Source organism: Dromiciops gliroides, chromosome 2, assembly GCF_019393635.1.
Source record: "Dromiciops gliroides isolate mDroGli1 chromosome 2, mDroGli1.pri, whole genome shotgun sequence".
In the NCBI taxonomy this organism is placed as follows: domain Eukaryota; kingdom Metazoa; phylum Chordata; class Mammalia; order Microbiotheria; family Microbiotheriidae; genus Dromiciops; species Dromiciops gliroides.
This window is the reverse complement of record NC_057862.1, coordinates 571,421,869-571,446,137: the sequence shown is the minus strand read 5'-3', so window position 1 is coordinate 571,446,137 and position 24,269 is coordinate 571,421,869. Positions and strand designations below refer to the sequence as shown.

At 37.0% G+C, this 24,269-nt stretch overlaps 1 protein-coding gene across 6 annotated transcripts in view; it reads right to left on the bottom strand.

The window, feature by feature from the left end:
* The window catches only part of PAK5 (p21 (RAC1) activated kinase 5), a 317,031-nt gene that overhangs the window by 145,510 nt on the left and 147,252 nt on the right, over window positions 1-24,269 (bottom strand). Inside the window, exon 1 of one of the 6 annotated variants that reach the window (XM_043986935.1) lies at window positions 6,036-6,272. The exons of 4 other annotated variants lie outside the window; for them this stretch is intronic. In XM_043986935.1, the coding sequence (XP_043842870.1) occupies window positions 6,036-6,084 (49 nt within the window). In that variant the 5' untranslated portion in view covers window positions 6,085-6,272. Of the gene's footprint in view, window positions 1-2,121; window positions 2,331-6,035; window positions 6,273-24,269 lie in introns of those variants that run through there. One more of the 6 variants, XM_043986937.1, reaches the window with a different exon arrangement.

Below are 24,269 nucleotides of genomic sequence, written 5' to 3'. Positions count from 1 at the left end.
ATACTTCTCTTTATCTATTAACTATTATCTATTATTAATCTATTATCTATTTGTTGTTTCCCTCATTAGAAGGTAAGTTTCTTTAGGGTGGGGTCTATATTCGCTTTTGTATTGGCTATTCCCAGTGCTTAGCATATAATAAAGGATTAATAAATAATTCCAAAAAAAATCATTCATTTATGTCATACGTTAACTATCCTCTTCACTATTTATTTTCTTTTCACTGAGTCCTCAGGCAGAAAGAAATCTACTTTGGAGATGCTCAAATTCAACCCGCTCATTTTATCAAGGAGTCCAGGGAGATGTGGTCAGTTGCTTAAGGTCACACAGCTAATAAGTAGAACATGGGCAGTACCTGAGTCTTCCGACCTCCAGTCCCAGTTCTCTTGACACTACACTAGGCTGTCCCTCTTCCTCTGCTTTGGTGAACACTCAAGTCCTTAAGACAACCCAGTATGATTCTTTATCCCCCTTTAGAAATGTTCAAGAGTAGGACTCCCCCCTGCCAGCAGCAGCTATAAGCGCTCGGGATCATGAGGCTTCTCATGATTGACTCCGGTCCTCTCCCTAACAGAAATCACATTAGCCAGGTTGATGTTCTGTCACCTAATTCTCTAAATTCACAGGTGATTAAAGAGATGTGATTGTGTATTCATGATCAAAGACATCAAAAAAAATCACAGTTGGAAAAGTTGTCAGATTTGCAAACATGACAGCCAGGCCTCTTCCCTTGTTTTCAAAAAATAAAAAATAGCTCAGAGTTGAATAGCTAGGAAGCTCAATTAGCCTTAATGATGTCTTATTTAGAATGGTCAGAGAGATCACACTAACACTTCCATAATGTAGCTCTCTTTTCATTTGAAGGTCACATTTTAACATCAGAGATTTGTGAGAATCCGTGATTCAAAAAGGACAACAGGAATACTGATGTCCCCAAAGAAAGCGATTATCTCTTTAAATAGCTTTAAGACCAAAAACAGCTACTCTGCTCCCTCCCCCCTTTGTATATGGCAAGAGTCAATGAGTTGTCAGAATGTGTAAAGCTAGGGTCTCTGCTTTTTTTTAAGGAATTGCTGTGAGAGAATGATGGTACAGTAGACAAAGCTATACATTTAGAGTCAGAGGACCTGGGTTCAAATTCTGCCTTTATCATTTCTTATCTGTGTGACCTTGAGCAAGGCCTGGAGCCAGGAAGACTCATCTTCCTGAATTCAAATCTGGACCCAGACACTTACTAGCTGGGTCACCCTGGGCAAGCCACTTAACCCTTTCTGGCTCAGTTTCCTCATCTATAAAATGAGTTGGAGAAAGAAATGGAATTCCAGCATCTTTGCCAAGTAAGAAACTGGTCCAGCATCTTTGCCAAGAGAATGTCAAACAGGGTCACAAAGAGTCTAAATGGAAATGACTAAATAATAACAATAACAACTGTCAAATATGTCCATTCCTTGATGGAGACTCCATAGAGCAGAAATTTCTTACCTATAAATAAGAAATAGGCATAATTCCTGTCCTCTTTATTCCCCCCGACACACCCTAGATAATTATGTTCCTCAACTCAGTCTACCTAATTTAAGCCAAGTCAAGAGGTTTAATAATAACAGCAACAATAATAGTAATTAGCCTCTTTTTTTGTGACACCCTTGACTTTAAACCACGCCACTGTGAAGCTCTTTCCAGATGAATTTGGAGACTACCTGTCACATGAGACTCTCAAGATACAGTAGAACACTATTATAAGGCAGGCAATTAGGAGTAAGGATAACACCCAAGTTACAGGTTTTCTATACTTTAAAATATTCTCTGTCTCTGTCTCTCTTTCTATCTCTCATCTCCTTTCTCAATTATATGTGTGCATATATATCATACATTTCTATGTATAAGTGGTATGGGACGCCTTGCAACATAATTGAATCTGTCGTACATTGAGGCACTCTATAATAGAATCTTAAATTTATTAGAATAAATCTCCCAGACAACCAGTGGCTATCTCCACAATCCTGCTGAAGTAGAATAGGAAAGTACTCTAGCCCTGAACAGAAGCTCAGTATCTCACAGTGGCAGATCCCTGATGTGCCCGTGTTCATACTCTGTAATAAAAGATTGAGTTTACCCACTTACCTCAGACCTATGACTCAGGATTGTAGAACAGAGAAAGAATATCTTCAGCCCAGATGATGTAAGGTCCAAGACTACTGGATGTTCCACTCCAGGTAGCTCCCTGATAGCTTAGCAAAATCGTGGTGATGGGAAATACCATGTATTGGGGAAAAAGACAGCTCTGTTTCTAGCAATGGCCACCACCACCATCACCACCCCAACACACAGGCTTTTCAAGTCAATGAGGTAATATTTACCATGTCTAATTGTGTTCATGAGACGTGGGGTGGAAATGATGGTGTTCCAAAGGCAATGGACTAAAATTAAATAACTTCTGTGACTGGGATATTATAAGAGACACAGCTACCATGTGGAGGTTCGAATAAGATGTGCAGAGACAAAAAGAAAAATGGCAAGTAATAACAGTGATGAAAAGTATTCTGTAGTTTCATAACCTCAGAGGAAAGTAGAGAAAAAAGCCACATTTTAAGCAAAACTTCTAAATTTGTTAGTAATAGCATATGGAGATAAAGTTTTATGGTTATGTTCCAGTGATCTCATTGGGATAGAACTCAGAATCTTAGAACTGGAAGTCCAATTCCCTGCCTGATGGATGAATCCATTATTCAATATCTTGAGGACAAGCAGGCATCCAGCCTCAGCCTGAACACCTCAAATTAGGGATGTAACACTTTCTCACAGCGTAAACCATGCCACTTTTGCACAGGCCTAATTGTTAAATTGTTAGGAAGTTCTTTCACTGAGTTGAAATCTGTCTCCCAGTAACTAACTATCATATATCATAGATTTGGGGATGGAAAGAATCTCTGAGGTCATCTAATCCAAAGCTTTTCATTTTACATCTCAGGAAACTGAGACCAGGAGAGGTTAAGTGACTGACTGTCCCAAAGTCACTAAGGTATTAAGTGGCAGCCAGAATTTGAACCCAGGACCCCTGATGCCAAATGAACCATTCTTTCCACAGCACCACACCTATTCCTATCCACTGAAGCCAAGTAATACAAGTGTATTCTCTCCACCTTGAGACCATCTTTCAAATATATGCAGACCACTATCATGTCTCCCTCTAATTTTTTTTTACATTCTTGAGGCTAAGCATCAGAAGTTCCTTTAGTTCCCATGGGGCATGTTTTCAAGTCCCTGATGTAAAGTGTTCCTGAATATTCCATTTTATTCATTTACATAGGTTATTCTTGGTTAAATAACTGAAAAGAGAAAGGAATGTGAGTTACCCCTGTTCAATCCTGAATTGTAAAAATTCTCTCCACCTCCTAAATGCATATTTTAATTAGAGAAACTAGTTTTCTGTGGATCAGTCAAATTAAATAGAATATAGTTTGTGGGCTCAGATAAGAGGGAGGGGGATTAATGTCCAGAAAGTAATAACTAATGTCTACATCTTAAAACAGTTCAAAAAGGACATTAAGTTTCTAGCAGAAGTCCTTTAAAGAGTAATGCCGTTTCCCTCTGTTTGTTGTACATAACCATCTCTGAAATTAATATCTGTATATATAAACACACATATATGTATACCTATATGCATACACACATGCATATATTATATATGTGTGTGTACATACATATATATATACCTAAACAAAAATCTCACCTTTGCCATGATATGCGGACTTTTTCATTCTAGGTTTTTGTTGTTCATTGAAACCTCCGACCTGTTGTTTGTTTTATAGGAGTAAAAGTTAGATGGGAACTTGTGAATAATTTAGAGGGGTGGTGGAAATATACATACATATATACATCTATATATATATACACACACACACATATATATATAAACACACATGTGTATACACACACACATATACATATGCGTAAATATATATGTGGATTTTTCTACCTAATTTGTTAATGCTACTCAATTTTCTTAGCTTGCTAGAGAATTGTGGGGGCTTCTGGCTCCTTTAAGTGGAAACTTTTATTGTTCATTATTTTTTCTCCAAATTTCAGATAAATATCCTATCTAAAGCCAGCCAAGACTGTGCTCTCATATGAAAAATATGCGGCATTAATGGATCCATAGACACTCAGCATAGCCCAGTAGGCTCTTTCTGGGCTGTCTATAAAGATGTAAAGATGGAAGAAACAACGAGTGGGTCTACTTTAAAGATAGGCCCAAAGGGATGGGGGTGGAAGGGCAGAACAACTTATGTTGTTGTTGTTGTTGTTTTTTTTTTTATGGAAAATGTGTTTAAAGACAGGGCTGGAAACTTCTACTTTTCTCCATGGTCCTGACTTCCCACTTGCTCAAGTGATTATGGTTCTCCATTTCTATGGTAACATGAAGAAAAGGCTCAGAGAACTAAGGGAGGGGACAGGGAGAAAATATTGACTGATGGAAATGTTAGTATAAAGAAAGCAACTGGTAACTAGAAGGGGCTAAAGCATTTTTCAAGGCTGAGCTGCAAAGGTGATCTAAAACCACCCTGTGATGAAAATTTGCTATTTTATATGTATCTCCATGGATTCATTCCCAAGCCCTGATCTAACTTGTGCTCCTATGAAACAGTAGGTTGGAGGCTGTCAATGAACAATAAAAATCTAGAACTAGAGAGAAGTCCTTGTAACATTTCAGAAGCTAAAAAAGTGCCACCCTGGGAAAAAGGAGACCTGAGCTCCAGTTTTTCCTTTGTCCTTTTCATCTGCAAGTCTCAGTTTCCTCATCTGTAAAATGAGGGTTTTTAAACAAGACAATGTCTAACAGTTCCATCCAGCTCTGTAAGTCCATGATGCCATAAGAAAGAGATACCAACAGGCATCAGCAACCCTCTAAATATCTACCTATCTATCTATCTATCTATCTATCTACCTATCTATCTATCTATCTATCTATCTATCTATCTATCTATCTATCTATCTATCTATCTATCTATCTATTACCTTCTTTTGTATGAGAGTAAACAGACACTGAAAAAATGGCATGAATTATTCTTGGTTTCTGATAACAGAACTGTTATAGACTGAAAATTGGATCTCTTCTCCCCCAGCTTTGATGCTACTCTCTACTCTAGAATTAGCATTTCCTTTCGTGGCTAAAACTTTTACAACAATGAAAATAACCTATGGCTGGGTTAACAAGCCCAGAGAACTGTTAAAGAATATACTAGATAAATAATAGGATTTAGGGGGAAATCTCTTAAATCCCATCCTACCTAGTTTCATCTTTTGAAAGAAGTCAGAGTTCTTTTATTGTCTCTCCCAAATCCTGCCTACAAATTTCATCCTCTCTCCTAGCCAGTGCTAAAGACAACAGTCATGCATGAGTAATGGTTATTGTTTTTACAACAAATGGCTCATAGCCTCCAGCCCACTGTTAGGTCCCATGGCCTCATAAACAAGACAAAGGGGAATTTAAAGTCAGAAAAAAAAATTCACAGTCATGCAGTCCTGACCCACAAATGCCAGATTATCACATTAAAGGAATTCACAAAAATACCTATGTGGAGAGACATCCTAGAAACTTCACATTCTCTCTGGGATAGAGAAGGGAACCATAGATGCGGACCTGTTGGCATTCTTATAATCATCACTCTCGGGTCCACTTCATCAAAGATGTAAAGGAATTCTTACAAAAATAAATATATATGGCAAAAGTAGCATTCCAAATGATCTGTTTGCTTGAGAAAGAATAATTAAATGCATAAAAACCCAAAATGATGATTTCTCAGGGGTGGTAGGATGGGTTAAAATGAATCTGAGATAGAAATAAAAACATTTTAATAAGGTTAAATCATTCCTAGACTTAGTTACTGTTGAGTGGGGATAACTGAACAGCTAATTGAAAAGTAACTTTTGTGGTAATACACAATCAGGGAAGGTATTGCTTAGACATGAGAAATACCCAATGGAGCACAAATACTATTTCGCATTCATATAGAGCTCTAAAGTTCATTACATACCTTCCTCACAACAGCTCTGTGAGTTAGATAAAAGTATACTTAGTCCCATTTCACAGATCAGGGAGCTGGGGGACCAAATTAAGTGACTTGCCTGGGATCTCAGGATTTGTAAGCAGCAGAGACACGATCTAAGTGGAGATCTTCTGAGTTCAGGACCGTTTCCACTGCAAAGATTTCTCCTCTCTGAGAGAAATAAGACAAACACATGCTCACGCCCTTCCTTTGAAACAAGAGGCAATCTGAGCAGATGCCTCAGGAAGGGAAAAACCAGCACAGAAATGCTAAACTGGGAATGATGTTCTCTGACCAATAATGCTCATTCTTCCTAAAAGACAAGCACTATTGTGTACAAGTCTGTTTACAAATGCTCAGCTGGGCTATGGTTTCTTAACTTAGAAAACACGTTATGTTTCTAAATTCATAGCATTTATGTAATAAGATTAATAACACACTTATCACAGGATCTGAAAAACTGTTCATCAATACTCGATGAAACACTCAGTTTAAAGACCCTGATCCCATTTCACAGACTGCAAACTGAGGTTCAGAAATAGAAACAACTTGGTCTGATATTTAAAACACCAGTGGTTTCTCCAAACCTTTAAGACTTAAATCATTGCAACCTTCATTTATGAAAAAGAAGCTGTATTGACATCTTTTAGATATATTTCCCACTGCTCTTCTTCCAAGATTGGAACAAGGTTGAACAATGAACTATTCCTATGCTTTCTATGTTTATAAGTTATATACTAGTAAATTGAAAAGCATTTAATACGTGCCAGACATTGTGATAAGTGCTTTTTATTGTTGTTGTTTTCAGTTGTGTCTGACTTTTTGTGACCCCAGTTTGGGTTTCATTGGCAATGATACTGGAATGGTTTGCCATTTCTTACTCCAGGTTCATTTTACAGATGAGGAACTCAGGTAAACAGGATTAAAGTGACTTTCCCAGGGGTACACATCTAGTAAGTGTCTGAGGCCAAATTTGAAGTCAGGTCTTCCTGACCCCATGCCTGGTGCTCAACCCACTGCACCACCTAGCTTCCCATAATAAGTGCTGGGAATGCAAAGAAAGGCAAAAAAAATAAGTCTCTGCTCTCAAGGGGCTTGTATCAAAATGGGAGAGACAACAAAAAATTATGTTATAAACAAGATATATACAGGATAAATTGGAGATAACAGAAGGAAGAAGAGTTATTCATCTATAACAGTGGGGGCAGTTTCTAAACTGGGAGATTTGCATAACAATAAAGTCATCGGTCTACATAAAATAGTTAGCTAGATAGTAAGATAACTAGATAGCTAGATAGACTGTAGTGGTATATGAATTATTTGAGATAAGCAATGATTTTAATAGGGTTTCATTTTGTAATAATAATGGTCATGCATTTGTCCTTCTACTGACACTAGGTTGACTCACTGTCTTTTCCTTTACCAATTTAAACCAGATTGAGCTGGTTTCCCCACCTTTAATTAATTCTCTGTCAAGTGAATGCAATATTTCACATCATTCATGGATATTTCCATTACTCTTTTTTGTTATGACTTTAATTCTGTTGTTTTTAAGATTGGGTTTTACTCCAAGAAAATGCACAAACGTTGCATCTCTTAAAGAGATGACTGGTAGAAATGACTGTAGTAGCTGTTGATATGAGGAAGTCAAGTGCATCAAGGATCACTGAAATTTACAACAAAATATTAGTTATACCAAAGAAGAAAGGAAAATCACCAAGAACTTACAAACTATTAATTACAAACCATAAAAATTAGCCTTCATCTTACAATCACCCATAAGTATTCCACATCTATGTTCATGAGCTTTGTAATTCCATCTTTCTCTCTCTTATAACATCCAATCTTCACAATGCTCTTCAATCCCTCTCTTTCTCTGTTCTTTAACTGGCTGTTATCCTTGAACTGTGAGAGAAATAATTATTAATAATTGATATCTTGGGAAGGTATAGTGCTTCCCCCCTTCCTGAGTCCTTCAGATTTTTTCTGAATATCTTTGCTAATAAGATTTGGACTAAGTTTATTGCATTAGACCACTATTGTGCTCTGATCAGCTTAGGTGGGGTCTATATTCTTTTTCTGATGTCTTTTTGATCAAGATTTGAATGACCTCAGTCACATATCCTAAGACCTCATTTTAATATAATCCACCTTCAATCATGCCAACCAATTAGATTTGATTGCTGTTAACCATTTAGATTTGATTGATATGGGATGGACCTTCTACAGCTAGAAGGGCATACAAACTCTGAGTCCACCAGCATTTGGATTTTGGTCTGAGAGAGATGGCCAGTGAACATCCTTTTATTAATAAACTGTTGACCTTATTAATAAAAATTATTTAATTACCCAGAAACTATGTCTCTCATATTTTAATCATCACACCTGCCTGCCCTGTCCTTCCTTCTCCTTTTTGACCTCTTGGTGAACATTTTAACTACACATTATCTTCTCCTGACTTTCTTGCCCCCTTATCTTAATGTTGATCTTGCCCTACCAAACCTTGGCCTTGGATTATTCTTATGATTCATTGCCTTTTTTCCTAGTCACATGTGGCTGAATGGAGCTAGAGAAATTCATAAACTGTGCTGACTGAGTTGATTATAGATTTATCTTATGTAGCCTCAAGTGGACCCTCTGTGTAGTAAGGAAATCCTTTTACATCTCTCTTACTAATTCATTATTCTACTCATCAGAACACTTTTTCTAAACCTTATTGCCCCCCCCAAAAAAACCTCCCATGCTTCCTGTTCTTCACCCCAACTTTTTTTTTTTTTTGGCGGGGCAATGGGGGTTAAGTGACTTGCCCAGGGTCACACAGCTAGTAAGTGTAAAGTGTCTGAGGTCGGATTTGAACTCAGGTACTCCTGAATCCAGGGCCGGTGCTTTATCCACTGCACCACCTAGCCGCCCCTATTCACCCCCAACCTCTTAACTGAGAACTTTGCCCCATTATTTCACTAAAAAATCCTTTACCCAGAAATCCTTCTTCCCTGTTTATCAGATTGACTCCTACTATTATCGCTTTCTTCATTTTTGGAGAGGTCTTTCTCTTTGCCAAGGCAAACATTTATACACACAGTCACATTCCACCCCATTTTCTCCAGAAGACTGCCCCCTCCATTATTTCCCTCTCTAATTAATCTTTTTTTTTCCCTTTTTTTGGTGAGGCAATTGGGGTTAAGTGACTTGCCCAGGGTCACACAGCTAGTAAGTGTTAAGTGTCTGAGGCTGGATTTGAACTCAGGTCCTCCTGAATCCAGGGCCGGTGCTCTATCCACTGCACCACCTAGCTGCCCCTCTAATTAATCTTTAATAACTGTCTATTGAAGGCATCTCTACTGCCTACTATCTATACTCATGACCCACCTTCCCTCAAAAAAACCCAAACCCTCACTTCATCTATCCATCCCTACTAGCTATCATTCTGTATCTCTCCTCTCCTTCATGGTCAAATTTGAGAAAGCCATCTACAAACTTTTCATCCATTTCATTTCCTTATATCCTCTTCTTAACTCTCTGTAGTCTAACTTCCAATCTCAATATTCAATTGAAAATGTTCTCTCCAAAGTTACAAATGATCTCTTAATTTTCAAATTGAATGTTTTTTTCTCAGTCCTCATCATTCTTGACCTCTTGGTAGCCTTTGACATTTGATCACCCTCTTGTCCTTGATATCCTCTTCTCTTTAGGTTTTTGTGACACAGCCCTCTCCTACCTATTTGACTACCTATTCTCATTGTACCTTTGCTTGGTCTTCATCCAGGTCCTGTCCACTACTCAAGGTATTCCTCAAGGCTCTGATGTAGGCTCTTTTCTCTTCTCCCACTATACTATTTTGCTTGGTGATCTCATCAATTCCCATGGATTCAATTATCATCTTTAAGCAGATGTCACTCAGATGTATTTATCCAGCCTAACCTCTATTCTTATCCTATAGCCTCACATCTCCAACTGGCTATTTGCAAAGATAATGGAGTGGTTTGTTATTTCCTTCTCCAGCTCATTTTGCAAATGAGGAAACTGAGACAAACAGGGTTAAGTAACTTCCCTAGTGTCAAATAGTAAGTGTCTGAAGCCAGATATGAACTCAGGAAGATTAGTCTTCCTGGCTTTAGGCCCAGCTCTCTATTCACTGTGCCATCTAGCTGCCCAATTTACTCCTAGACTTGTCCAAATTGAGGTAACAAGGAATTCTGATCAATATAATGACATATTGAAAACTAGACGTGTTCAGTATTAACAGAAATTTGCAAATGGAAAATGAATAATGCAATATGACCTTGAATATGACATTTCACAAAATGTTAAGATATTTATCACTGTGATGGAGATAAGCAAGCTTCACCTGAAAGTTCCATTAAAAATATCTAATAAACTCCAATAAAAGCTGGGTTTTGGGGGAAAACAGACTGTTCACCAAAGATTTCCTTAATAAGCCAATATGATACATGAAGTTTCATGATGAAAAATTCTGGAATATTTCAAAATCTTATTAACTCAATAGCAAATCATGTCAAACAAATGATTGCAGCACAGGGCACATTGTATAATATTAAAAGGCCTTTTGATGATGAAAAAGTTATAAGATTTATTATATGTATCGATATATATGATTTCTTTTGTCACTACTATTATATATACACTATCATGTATATAGTATACACAATACATACTATTTATTTTGTCACAGTTAATTTGTATACTACTATTAAGCTTGTATCTTAACATATTGGTTGTTGCAGTTTTCTTTACGCTGCCTAGCAAAGTCTTTTGTTTAGACCAAGTTTATCTGAGTTTTCATTCCATACATAGATGAAACAACCTAGGTAATTCAAGAGGACAGAATAGCACTGGTGACAGCTGCCAACTGAGAGATCATCACTCTGAAATTTAGGTCTGTTGAATTATAAAAGAAAACTGGAATAGACAGTTCTGAGATCCACCTGTATTTCCCCTTTCTTTCTGAGAATATCTCTATGATAGTTAACAAGCTAAAGGTTCCCATCCATAGCTCAACTTCAATTTAAACTCAGAATTTTCCTTCCCTCAATGATTAAAACAAAATACATGAATTGAAATACATTCAAACCCACAAGTTTGTGTGCATGCCATGATGAGGAAACGGTAGAACTGTAGGGAAGGAATGTGTTGTCACTGATAGATAAATATGACCTTGGTAACTTCCTCCTCAATAGGGTATGAGTTGGTAGTTTTGTTTTTTTCTCTAGTAGGGACACATTTCTGCTGAATCATCTGTACTTTCTCATTCAATTCTCCATTGTGACCAACCAGCTAAGGGCTGCAGTCTGTGGCCACATAACAGAGTAAAACTAACTGGTTTACACAGGCACCGATCCCATAACCTTGTCAGTGTAAACACAAAGCACAGACTATGCTGTTGTAGACTGTCATTAGCACTGCGTTCTCACTGATAAAGTCAGCTGGCATCTTGTTGAACCTACATGAATTCTTTCTGAACATGAGGAGTAGCTGGAGCAGGAAGGGACCACTGAAGAGAGACCACTTAATCCACAGTCCTTTCATTTTACACATGAGGAAACTGAGATATTGATTTGACAAGTGCATTAAATCACTGTAATGTTTGTTTTGACACTTTCATTGTGGCTTTATGGAACTCATTCTTTTGATCTTGGGGTGCTCCATCCATGAGTTTCCTTAGATAGAACTAAGAGGATTCAAAAGGAACTACTTTCTAAATGTCCATGGGATTTTGCAGCACTCAGTAAGGGCTGCAAAAGAAAACACTATTGCAAACATCAAGTCACAGACTAGGTTGCTTGTTAGGAGCATCAAAGGCTATTCAATGCTTGAAGAATTTCAAAGAGATGTAGTTGACTCAATAAATTTTGTTGAAATGAATGAAGATTTCATTATGAAGTGGATTAGAGTTTCAAAATGCTAAGAAGCTGTAATTTCACTGGTTTGGTCCATCCATCAATGCAATTTCTTCTTTGATTTTCTTGACATCCTACTTCCCTCAGCAGCTGTTTCAAAGCTCTAATCTATTGGTCTATAATGCCTCATATACCTTTTCTCTCAGCCTCCTATACTTCACTGAGAAAACAAAAGTCAGCCATTTTCATCTTCTCATTCCCCATCCTCCCATATTTTAAAATCCCTTCATACCTTTACCCATCCATCTAGGATCACCCATTGATTCCTATCTCTGAGAAAAGGGTGACCTTTTTCTTTGTGAAGGCTATATATCTTTTCCTTTCTACTTCTATTCCCCTTCCCATAGAATGTTGCCCCATTGGTCATTACTGCTCTCAATTTCCTTCTCTCCCTATCTACATGGATAATTCCCACTACTTACAACCATGTATAGGGATATCTCCCCCTTAAAATAATTCATTTGATTTTCATTTGACCCTGTCATGACTTCAAGTTGTCATTCTATAACTCTCTTTTGATGCCAAATTTCTAGAAAGAATCATACAATATAGCATTTCCATAATGCTTTAAATATTTGCAAAGTTCTTCATGAATATTATTTCATTTTGTCCTCAAAATAACCTTAAGAAAAAGGTGTTTCTATCAGCCCCACTTTTCAGAAGAGGAAACTGAGGCAGATGGAATCCAACTGACTTGCCCAGGATGATACAGTTAATAAGCATCTGAGATCAGATTTGAACTCATCTTCCTGACTCTAGGTCCAGTGCTTTATCCATGGTGCCACTCACCTGATCTTCCTTATCACCTTCTCACTTCTAAATCCCATATAATGTACCTTATGATCTTATCACTTGATTGAAATGCCAAGGTTACCAATGATCTCTTAATTTTTAAAGATGGCAGCCTCTTTTTCTCAGTTCTCAACATCCATGACTTCTGAAGCTTTTGAAGCTACTTACCACCCATTCCTCTTGGACACTCTCCTTTCTTGGTCCAAATGATAAGGTTTTCTCCTAGCTTTCCTATCTGAAGACTCTTCTGTCTCAGTCCCCTCTTGTGAATAATAGTTTAGCTCCTATCACATCTGGATAGGTGTCCTCCAAGGTTACATTTTACCCATGATCACTTAAAGACATTATTAGATCCCACTGGTGGCTCTCATTTCTACCAATTCAGCTCAAATCTGTCACTTGAACTTTGATCAGCTATTACTTACTTTATAGATCCTTCTGGATATTTTATAGGCAACTGAAACTCAACATGTACAAACCAGAGCCTACTATCTTCCTCAACTAGGATTCCTCCCCTCCAAACTTTACTATTTCTGTTGGGATAGTATGAATGTCCTTCAAGTGAGGAAGGCTGAAGATCTCAGAATCATTTTTGACTAATCCCTGTCCTCAACAATGTATTTCACATCTGTCCTCTTTTCTTCACTCACAAAATGTACTTCCCCCTCCTCTTCCCCTCTACACACATACTTCCTTTTTAAAGTACACATTGCGTTTTACCTGGAATAATGTAATACCTTTTTATTGGTCTCTATACGTCTCAGTCCTTCTCTCCAAACCATCGTCCAAACAGTGGCCAAAATAATCTTTCTCTGGTATAGGCCTGACCACATCATTGTCCTTACTCTCCTGGATCAAATACAAACTCCTTAAGCCTGATATTTAAGACTTTCTACAGTCTGGTTCCCACCTGTCTTTCTAGCCTTATTTCACACTACATCCCTTTCCCCCATGAAGTTTTTGTCTTAGCTGAAATGGATTACTAGCTCGCCTCCTTCATTAACATTATATTTTGGTCAAAGTGCACTGTTAACTATGCCTCAAACAACACTCCATAATCTCTGACCTTGAGCATAAATACAAGCTCTCCCCATGCCTGGAGATTTGTTGCCTCCTTTCAAGATTCAATTCAGATATCATCTCCATGAAGCATTCCTTGATGTCCCCAAGTTGTCAGTTCTGATTTCAACTCCATGGAACAAGGTGTCCCTCCCAGGATAAATTCATCACTGCTAAATTCACTACCATGCTGCTAAGTGAAGGCTAGCATGTTGTATGTGCTTAATAAATGTTGATTGGATTGTTTGCCTTAGTTTCCTCATCTGTAAAATGGAGATAATAATAGGATTTACTCCACAGGGTTTTAATGAGGATCAAATGAGATAACATATGCACAGTGCTTTGCACACCTTAAAAAAATTATAGGATCCCACTATGTAGAAGTTTAGTTGGAAGGAATTATGGAGTGGACTCATGCACAATCATAAAATTGTGGGGGAGAATCACTAAGTTATATAATTACTGCTAATTATATAACAATAACTACAGTGATTGACATTATCTGCTCAGAACAGGTCTTCCTATAAAACTAATTTTTAGTATTTTCAATATATGTCCATACTTCTGTTGGATGATACACTTCATCAGAAAGCTAGATATTCAAAGTAATACAACCATTTTAAAGCAAAAATGGGAATTCTTTTTTCCTTATTTCAAGATATATGCTTCAGATGTTTCTTATGAAATAACCAACTGCACTTTAAATGTATTTGCTATTTTTATTTCTCACATACTTTTACACACACATAGCAACTGTCCTCCTGGAAATAGGTTTTAAAATATCAAATCAACTTTTTAATTTCCATGTTTAAATGGTTCCCATATGTCTCCTGTTCTATTTAGGCATAATTTTTCTTAGATCTCTCCTCCACTGCCCATCCCTGACAAGTCCAGATAAAATCACCATTACCGAGGACAAATGTTCTTTTCTGTGATGTAACTTTACTTACTCTCTCTCTTTAAAAGATGTATTGGGAGATAGGTTCCTAGGAATTTCAGCATCCAGGCTATGGGAAATTCCTTCTTCATTTATGTTGCTGGGGACTAAGCAAAATACCTTTTCCTAATTGTGATTTCCCAACTCACTCTACAGGGAAGACTTTTAGGAAAAGAGCAAATTATCAGGTAGGCAATTCTCTCACGTACAAAGTGCTTGTATTTCAAAAGTTAATTTGTAAATATGCTGTTTAGAATTCAAATCACATTTTCCCCACAAAAATCATGCTATAAACCTTAGATCCCAGGCTGCCAACAAAACTATCTTTAACCTTTAATGTACCTGGATTATTGTACTAGTAGCAAGATTTCAACTTCAGCTACACCTACTTGCCCCTTAGAACGTTACTATGAATATGATGTTAGGAAACACATATTAGGAACACATTCACTTCATCACCATTAGCACACTCCCCTCTTCCCCAATTTCACCTCTGGTATCAGGGAGCCCGAAATCCATGAGGTTGCATTATATATTCCTGGGGGTGCCAGGCAATGCATTCAGGAAGACCTGAGTTCAAATCCTGCCTTGGAGGAGAACTGGAGGCTGTAACAGGGCTTTTTCATTCTCTCTGAAATTATACCATACCACTTTATCTACTAACATCAGGCTGATCCTTTTCACTACAATAGATAGATCTTAAACTGTATTCTGAATCATGCTGTATTTTAATAGGTAATACAGGTATTGGCTTCACCTCTGAGAGATACTATAGAAGAGAATGATACATTGGGTAGACGACTAATTAAATTACTTCTGAACTCACATCCAACTCAAAGATTCTGTGATTCAAAGGCTGATACCCTACAAAAGTGTAATATCCAATTTCCGGTGCACAACTAGTTCTTATTGCAGACAATCAGGGAGTCCTGTGAAAAACTTATAGTGAAGACCTGAGTTCAAATTCTGTCGCTTACAGAATTGTATGACTCTAGATCTGAATTTCCTAATCCATAAAATGTGAATAATAGTAAGTTCGCTACATAACTCATGGAGTTACAGGAAGGGGAGTGGTCCATTAACCTTATACATGTAAATTATTATTGAGGGAAATATTAATACCATTTTTGTATTAATGCTTACAAATAATTATAAAATAGATGTCTTTCCTGATCTAAGAGATGGGAAGTATCATGGCAACCCAGTAATCGTGTGTTTCCAGGGAAAGTACTGTAATTCAGTATAGTTTTTATAAGTCAAAAGGAAAAAATGTTAAAAGAAACTTCTCAAAGTCTTCCCTGATCCTTGAAAAGATAAGATAGTCACCCCAGCACTTTAGGTATGGGGTTTCTTGACACAGGAACAGCTAGGTAGTGCAGTGGATAAAGCTCTGGCCCCGAAGTCAGGAGGACCGAGTTCAAATTTCACCTCAGACACTTCATAACTGTATGATCTTGGGCAAGCCACATAACCGTAATTGCTTTAAACATTCTGGGCCACCTCCAATCGTCCTGATCTTGTTACTGGACCCAGAAGACTCTTGAGGAGAGAGTAAGGTTGGTCACCTTGCACAGTCCTTCCTCACTTAAATTCAATTCACTACAAGTCATGGCATCACCTGGATGATCCTCTTCAAGAATGAAGGACATACATACATACATACATACATACATACATACACACACACATATATGAACATATATATAAACAATATATTCTCTGTGGACATTTATGTGTATACACACATGTATACACACACACACATATATATATATGCATATACACACATTTTTACACACATACATACATATTTCAATCACATATCCCACCTAGCAGAACTTAAGTTTGAGGATTGGGGTTATATAATTTTATAATTTTTGTGTTTCCCAGGTTCTAGCCTTACAATAAGAAGTACTTAATACATGTCTATTGGTTATTGTAGAATTTTGAATATCCCCCAATTTATAGCACCAGGCTCTGCACACACAGGAGGCCTTAATATATTTGGAAATGAACTGAACTACAGTTATTTATGAGGCATTGCTTAGAAACTGTCACAGTATTCATTTTCCATCTATATATGTGTGTGCCTTCGTGAAATCTATTGTTTTGTAACAAAAATTAATTACATTATGTTTGCTTGGTATGAACACTCATTGATCTATGGGTACCCTGAAGAACAAATGGTAACAATAAGTTTGTGTGTATAATTAATTAAACTGAATTTTATAATTAAATTAAAGTGCCCTGAACACACAGCAGAACTTAGTATTTGGAGGTTACAGTCACACACATTCCTTGAATTTTGTACTAGTTATAAGCAGGCATGGTCAGTAAGATAAGGCTTTTTGCAGTTGACTGAAGATTAGCATTGAAATCATTCCCCTTAACCTTCTGACAGAGGCAGGGTCTCCGTGAAGAATTCAAGGTTTCCCTGAGTGCTGTGTATTAAAAAGGCTTTATAGTATTGTTTTTTTAATATAGCTGGATGATTATATAAGATATTCACTAACTAATATTAGAGAATGTTTATATGGAGGTTTAAGGTTTGCAGTATGCTCTCTCTTTAAAAAAGAATCTCATTTGATTCTCACTACAACTCTGTGAGGTAGGTGCTATTACCATCCTCATCTTAGAGTTTAGAAAACTGAGGCAGAGAAAGTTAAAAGACTTGCCCAGGGCCACAGAGCAAATGATGGCCTGAAGGGGGATTTGAACCCAGGTCTTTCTGACTCCAAGTCTAGCACTCTCTCTACTAGAATGTGCTACATTTGAGATGATGGGTCTCCTCTAGGTCCCCAAAATATGTTCCAACTCAAAGTCTCATTCCTGATGAGCTTTTCCACAGGACAATCTAATAAATTGCATCTTGACTTGATTAAGTCCAAGGGAAGAACTCCTTGGTGAAGGAGACAGAAAAAAGATGGTGGAAGTCAACCCTCCTGAGGAGCTTCTAGTTTCATAAGGGAAGATTCTAAGACAGGATGTTACACTCTAAACTCCATCTATCCTCAGTTTAGTCTAACGTTTGAATTTTCTGGCTGGTTAAAATAGATGTGGTACAATGGATAGAGTGCCGAGCCTGGAGCCAGGAAGTCTCATCTTCCTGAGTTCAAAGCAGGTCTCACAATTACTGGCTGTGTGACCCTGAGTAAGTCACTTAACTTTGCCTCAGTTTCCTCATCTGTAAAATTAGCTGTTTAAGCAAATGGCAAACTGTTCCTGTCTCTTTGCCAAGAAAACCCGAAATGGGGTCATGACTAAAACAAATAAACAGTAATAAGCTCTAGGTAGACTCAAGTATTCTGAGACCTGTTAAGCCCTTTAAGCAGTATCAAGTCATAACTACAGAGCATCACACATCAGTGCAAAGAAAGAACAGAATAATCTATAGCTATTCTTCTTATGCAATCATTTGTTTCATAACAAGGAAAAAATTAATGGGAAAAGAAAAAAATGCTAAAGAATAAGCCTATCTTGGCACTAGTGCCACGTACCCTTCCTTAGAGTACAAATTCAAAGGGGCACGAATGGGGGGAGGGGAGGGCAACATAAGGTATACAGTTGTAGAAAGCAACCCACACCTGAAGCTTGGTGCGCCAAGGGGTCATATGAAAAATAAATTTGTTCAGAATTAATTAATAAAATGCTCCAGGTTTTCATTTATCCCCATCCTGTTAAACAAAGCTCAATTAATACAGGGCGTCCCCAAAGTCTTGGTGCGGTTTTAATCATTAATAACTGAAAATCACATTAAGATTTTTGGGACATGACATAGCTCCTTTATCAACTTTTACCAGAGGAGAAGAGTTGCTGTTGCTGTAGTTAATAATTTAACAACTATTACAGCAATCCCAAACCTTTGCATTTGATTAGAAAATGAGTCAAGAGAGCTCATGCAACTTGCTGGTTGCTCTTCTGGTGAAGCATGCAGGATGCAGCATGCAATATGCATATTTTATTTTGGTAGCTCCATTACTAGAAGTCATCTTACTTGAGAAATCTCCTATATGTATTGTCTACTCTGTTAGATTTGAGAGAAGGAAACGTCTTATTTTTCTAATTTTAACCACAACATTCAGCATAGTGTTTTGTACATAGTAAGTACTTAATATATTTTTTTTCATGAACTCAAGTACAAAATGGGATGATATTTTAATGCTCCAAGCAAATATTTGAATTATATAAATCTGGTAGATCAATGCTTTTAATGTCAATATGTGGAATTTCAACCTTTGCAATTTAAAAACAATCTATAACTTACCCATTTTGGGAGGACCCATCAAAACAAAATTTCCTGCCTTCCCCAGGAAGAAAAATTAAATGGAAGAGAGTTCAATAGAATCCCTCAAATTGTGTCAACATTATTTATGTCATTTGTGAACAAAAGAGAAAGAAAATAGCATGGTGTGAATTCCAGCTTTGTTGGAAAACATCACTGGGAGGAGACCCAGATAAAGGAAGAAAGAAAAAGACAGGCTGTGATCTTATCCCAGTGTGGAAAAACACTAGAAATCCCTGTACGAAATCAACAAGGAAAGGAAAATTTGCAAGAGAAAATAAGGGACTATTTCATTCTCCGAGAGGGAATGAACATAAGAACACTATACTTATTCTTCTTTTCCTTTGGTAGGAGAGAACATGAATTTATACAATTTGGAACCTAAAGACAGAGAAACTAAAGTAAGCTAATTTTTTGTAAACATTTAAAATGTGCTCTATAAATGCCATACAATGACAATGACTTGAAAACAGCAAGTTACTGGCCAATACAGAAACAGGTTGGTTTTTCAGATGTCATTTCTTTGGATATTTACACATAGCTACATTTCTGGGGATTTTATTAGAATGATATAAAACATTCCAACTAACAAGTAGTACTGTTGAACAAGACAGTGGTTTTACTCTCTGATAGTATTTCTTTTTCAAATCACAGACAGAGTCTGTGTGACCTTAATCACCAATTCCTAAGAGCACTTTAATGAAAATCCCTATCATATAACTGATTCAGGGTCATGATGATGTCACTCTTCTTCTGGACTTCTGTTTCTTCACCTGTACTATAAAATGGGGTAATCCTCAAGGTCTATTCTAATACCAATGCTATAATTCCATGATTATATGCTAGAATACTATTAAAGTATTGTTAGCCTATGACAGACTACTTTTTCCCATTTGAGAATTATCTTTGCCACCACAGAGAGAGCTGCTATAAACTTTGAGGAGCTTTCAGAAGTTTCTTTAGATATGACTGCAAACACCAAGTTAACACTTGTTAACACCAGTGACAGAGGGATGCTACTTTCACGTGATCCAAGCTGCATTGTTTTCAGATTCATAGTGCTTGCCATATTCGCTTCATTCTGAAAGCAGAGCTGGCCCCTGGCAAGTTTGTGAAAGAAGCTGTATCCATCTCCCGTCATTCTTTCAGCTCCCTTTCTCTTTTTTTTCCCTTGAACACTCCACTCCCATCCAAGTCAGCTGTGCTCTTATGCTCCTTACTCTCACCTTCCTCTGCCCTTGACCTTGATTTCCCCTAAACCCATCCAAGTCTTTGCTTCTTAGTAATGGCACGTGAGGAGCAGCTAGATGGTACAGTGGATAGAACAGGCATGGAGACAAGAAGACTCATCTTCATCAGTTCAAATTCAGCCTCAGATACTTACTAGCTGTGTCATTCTGGGCAAATCACTTAATCCTGTTTGTCTCAGTTTCCTCATTTGTAAAATGAGTTGGAAAAGAAAATGGCAAACCACCCAATATCTTTGCCAAGAAAACCCCAAACTGGGTCACAAAGAATTGAACATGACTGACCAACAACAACAAAATGACATCTAAGCGGGACCTATATCTCTAGCTCTCTTTCTTCAAAATACACCTAGATATGGTCAAAAGGTATGAGCAGGCAGTTTTTGAATGAAGAAATCAAAATCATTTAGAGTCATATTATAATGCTCTAAATCATCATTGATTTGAGAAATGTATATTAAAACAATCTTGAGATGTCATTTTACATGTACCAGATTGGGTAAAATGAAAAAAGGAGAAAGTGACAAATTGTTGGAGCAGGGTGTGGAAAAAATTGGGACACGTTCATTGTTGGTAGAATATGGAATGATTCAAACATTTTTGGAGAGCAATCTCAATTATGTCAAAAGAATTATTAAACAGCCTATACCCTTTGACCCAGCAATACCACTACTTGTTCTATTCCAAAGATGATGAGGTAAAAAGGAAAAATCAACAACTATATGTTCTATAATGTTTGCAGCAGTTTCTTTATGCAGTAGCAAAGAACTAGACATTTTTCAAGAATGCCCATCAATAGGAAATAGCTGAAAAAGTTGTGGTATGTGATTGTGATGACTACTACTGTGGCTATAAGAAATGATGAGCTCACTGATTTTAGAAAAAAACAGGAAAAGACCTGTATGAAATAACGAAGAATGAAATTAGTAGAACCAAGAGAACACTGTATATAGAAATAGCAACTATTGTTTTAAGAATGACTTTGAGCAAATAGGTTATTTTGTCAATTATAAATACCCAAATGAACCATAAAGAACATATGAAGAAAGACACTATATGCATCCAGAGATATAACTGTTTAAATATAAGTATGTATAGAATAATTTTACACACATACCCATAAATACATACATACATGCACACATGCATATACCTATCTGTGTTCTAATGGTGGCCATCTCTAAGGGGGGGGGGAGGAGAAAAAAGGTAAAAACGACATTTACATGATAATTGTGCTATATATTTGAAAGGAATAGCAAGTTGTGCACAGTAGATTTTCAGTCTCATATATAATTATTTTCTATTGCACTATGCTATGGAAAATGATTGTTTTATTCCATCACACTTAAATAAAATTAAATATGCATACACATACACAGTACGTGTACATATACATATGCATATACATATACACACAGAGACGAGACATACTTTTTCCATTCTGGATGGTCCCTATACTTAAACTCTGATAATATCCTAAAATTAATAGCTTTACATATTACCCATTTGTGATACTACCTTCTAAGCTGATAGTAATTTTTTTCAATGAACTTTAAGCAAAATGGGGAAATTTCTAATGAGGAAATATTCAGGAACTTGGGAAAGATTTGGGGCATGAGCATCTTTTTCTTATATCCTCAAAGGTGCACTACATACTTCCATTAGAACAGTGTGAAGAAAGTATCAAAAAGTGTCAATCAGGGCAGCTAGGGGGCGAAGTGGATAAAGCACCAGCCCTGGATTCAGGAGGACCTGAGTTCAAATCTAGCCTCAGACACTTGACAGTTACTAGCTGTGTGACCTTGGCCAAGTCACTTAACCCTCATTGCCCCCGACCCGAAAAAAAGTGTTAATCATTGATCTCTTCAAAAAACACTTTTCTACAAGTTTATTTTAATGACTTAGGCATTAGTCATAGGCAAACAGTTATTATGAGACACGTTGCTCAAACACTTCAAGTGTGAACACAACATGTTCATTTATGCAACACAGTACTGATTATCCATTCATTACTCTTTATCCTATGATATGCTATGAACTGAGCAATTACTATGGCATACTATCCTTCCCAGTTTGCTGTGTAGCTATATTTATCTCATGCTTAGTATGTGTCAAACACCACAACTAAGTTTCCATGAGACATATATAGATAAGGCATGGTTATTGTCCTCAAGGGCCTGCCCAGTTTCCTTAGGGAGACAAAATATATTACATACATACATACATACACACATACCAAAATAGAAGACAAGAGGACTGCTAAATGAACATTCTAGATAAGAATTGTAAGGAGTAGGGAAATCACCATAAACTTCATGTGATTGAGAGGAAGTACATGAAGGAAAGGAAACTTGAGCTGGATTTTGAAAGATAGGTAGGATATCAATAGGCAAAGGGGAATTGGATGGTATTGAAAGTGAGGGTCATTGTATACAATAACCTTTTAAAAAAGTAAACTTTTGGATAATTCAATCCAATTCAACAAGGATTTATTAAGGGACCTAATATAGTTGAGTACAAAATGCCAAGCACTAGAGATACAAAGGGGAAAAAAAGTCCCTGCCCCCAAGCAGTTTACATTCTACTGGGGGAGGGTGAGAACTAAAATGTAAAAAAATTACTCTGTGTGTGTGTGTGTGTTGTGTGTGTGTGTGTTGGAGAAAGTTCACTGAGAAGCAAGTAGATGAGTCTGAAGAAAGATGCAAAATTAACTTCATTATTCCTCTGAAAATGTGATGAAGGAAAGCATACAAGGGACTTAAAAATGCTACAATGAATTTTGTTTATAGCTTGTTAGATTGCTTTTTTTTTTCCATTTCAGGGCAATGTGGGTTTAAATGACTTCGCCAAGGTCACACAGCTAGTAAGTGTCAAGTGTCCTGAGGCTGGATTGAACTCAGGTCCTCCTGAATCCAGTGCCAGTGCTTTATCCACTGCACCCACCTAGCTGCCACTAGATTTGCTTTAAGCTAATTAGACAGTGGGTTTTTTTTTTAAAAAGACTGTGATCACATGTGCATACTACAATCACTTCTATACAAATAGTAGGGCTAAAATGGAAGATGGGGGAAAGTAGTACAGACAGAAAGACTTATATAGGCCTCAGATTTCTCATTTATGTTACAATGAGATAAATGTTGCTGAAGTCCTACAAACAGATTAAGTCTATTTCACCTCACGCTTCCAGAACCAAGGAAGTATATGAGTTGGCCACCATCCTTTAGAGATAATTTAATGTACGTAAACAACATTATCCTATAGAGATCTGTTCTGCACATTTTGAGCTCTTCTATGGAAAGTTTCCATAAAGTAGAAATTGTGGTGGAAGAAATCATTTAAATTTGGACTTTGTCCTAACTCCATACAAAGAGTTAGGGTTTGGAGACACAAACCAACAATCCGGAAACTATATACCAAGGACAGGTATCTCAATTAATATTAGACACCTGACACCTCAGAAAATTCCAAAGATTTCACTAAGCTCCCTGGTTATCATATTCCCATTTACCAACTTAGTTAACGTTTATCCATTTAGCACCTAATACCTGCAAGGTACTATGGTGGGAACAAAAAAACTCTATCCTCAAGAAGTTTTAAAACCTAGGAATAGGAAAAGGAAAAATGATTATATTACAAGGTAGAATGTGACAGGCTCAGCATGTTTGGAAGACTTCCCAATTTGTGTCTCTCATGACGCCCACTTTACTTCTGGTACTGTTCCTCAGTGGAGATGAAGAATATTTGGATCTTATACAAGACCCAGAAAGGTTAAGTTACTAGTCCGATGCCATACTAGTTAAAGCATCAGTCACAATTCAGCTTCTACTAGACCACACTCCATTTCTCTGAATAAAGAAACACTACATGCTGCTACTTAAATTAATGAATCTCCTTCATATGAAGTCAGCCCTGTTTTTGGAAAGGTCAATTAAATTTTATAAATAATATTTAGTGGATTTGTGACTCAAAATGGATAGCTATGTTTTC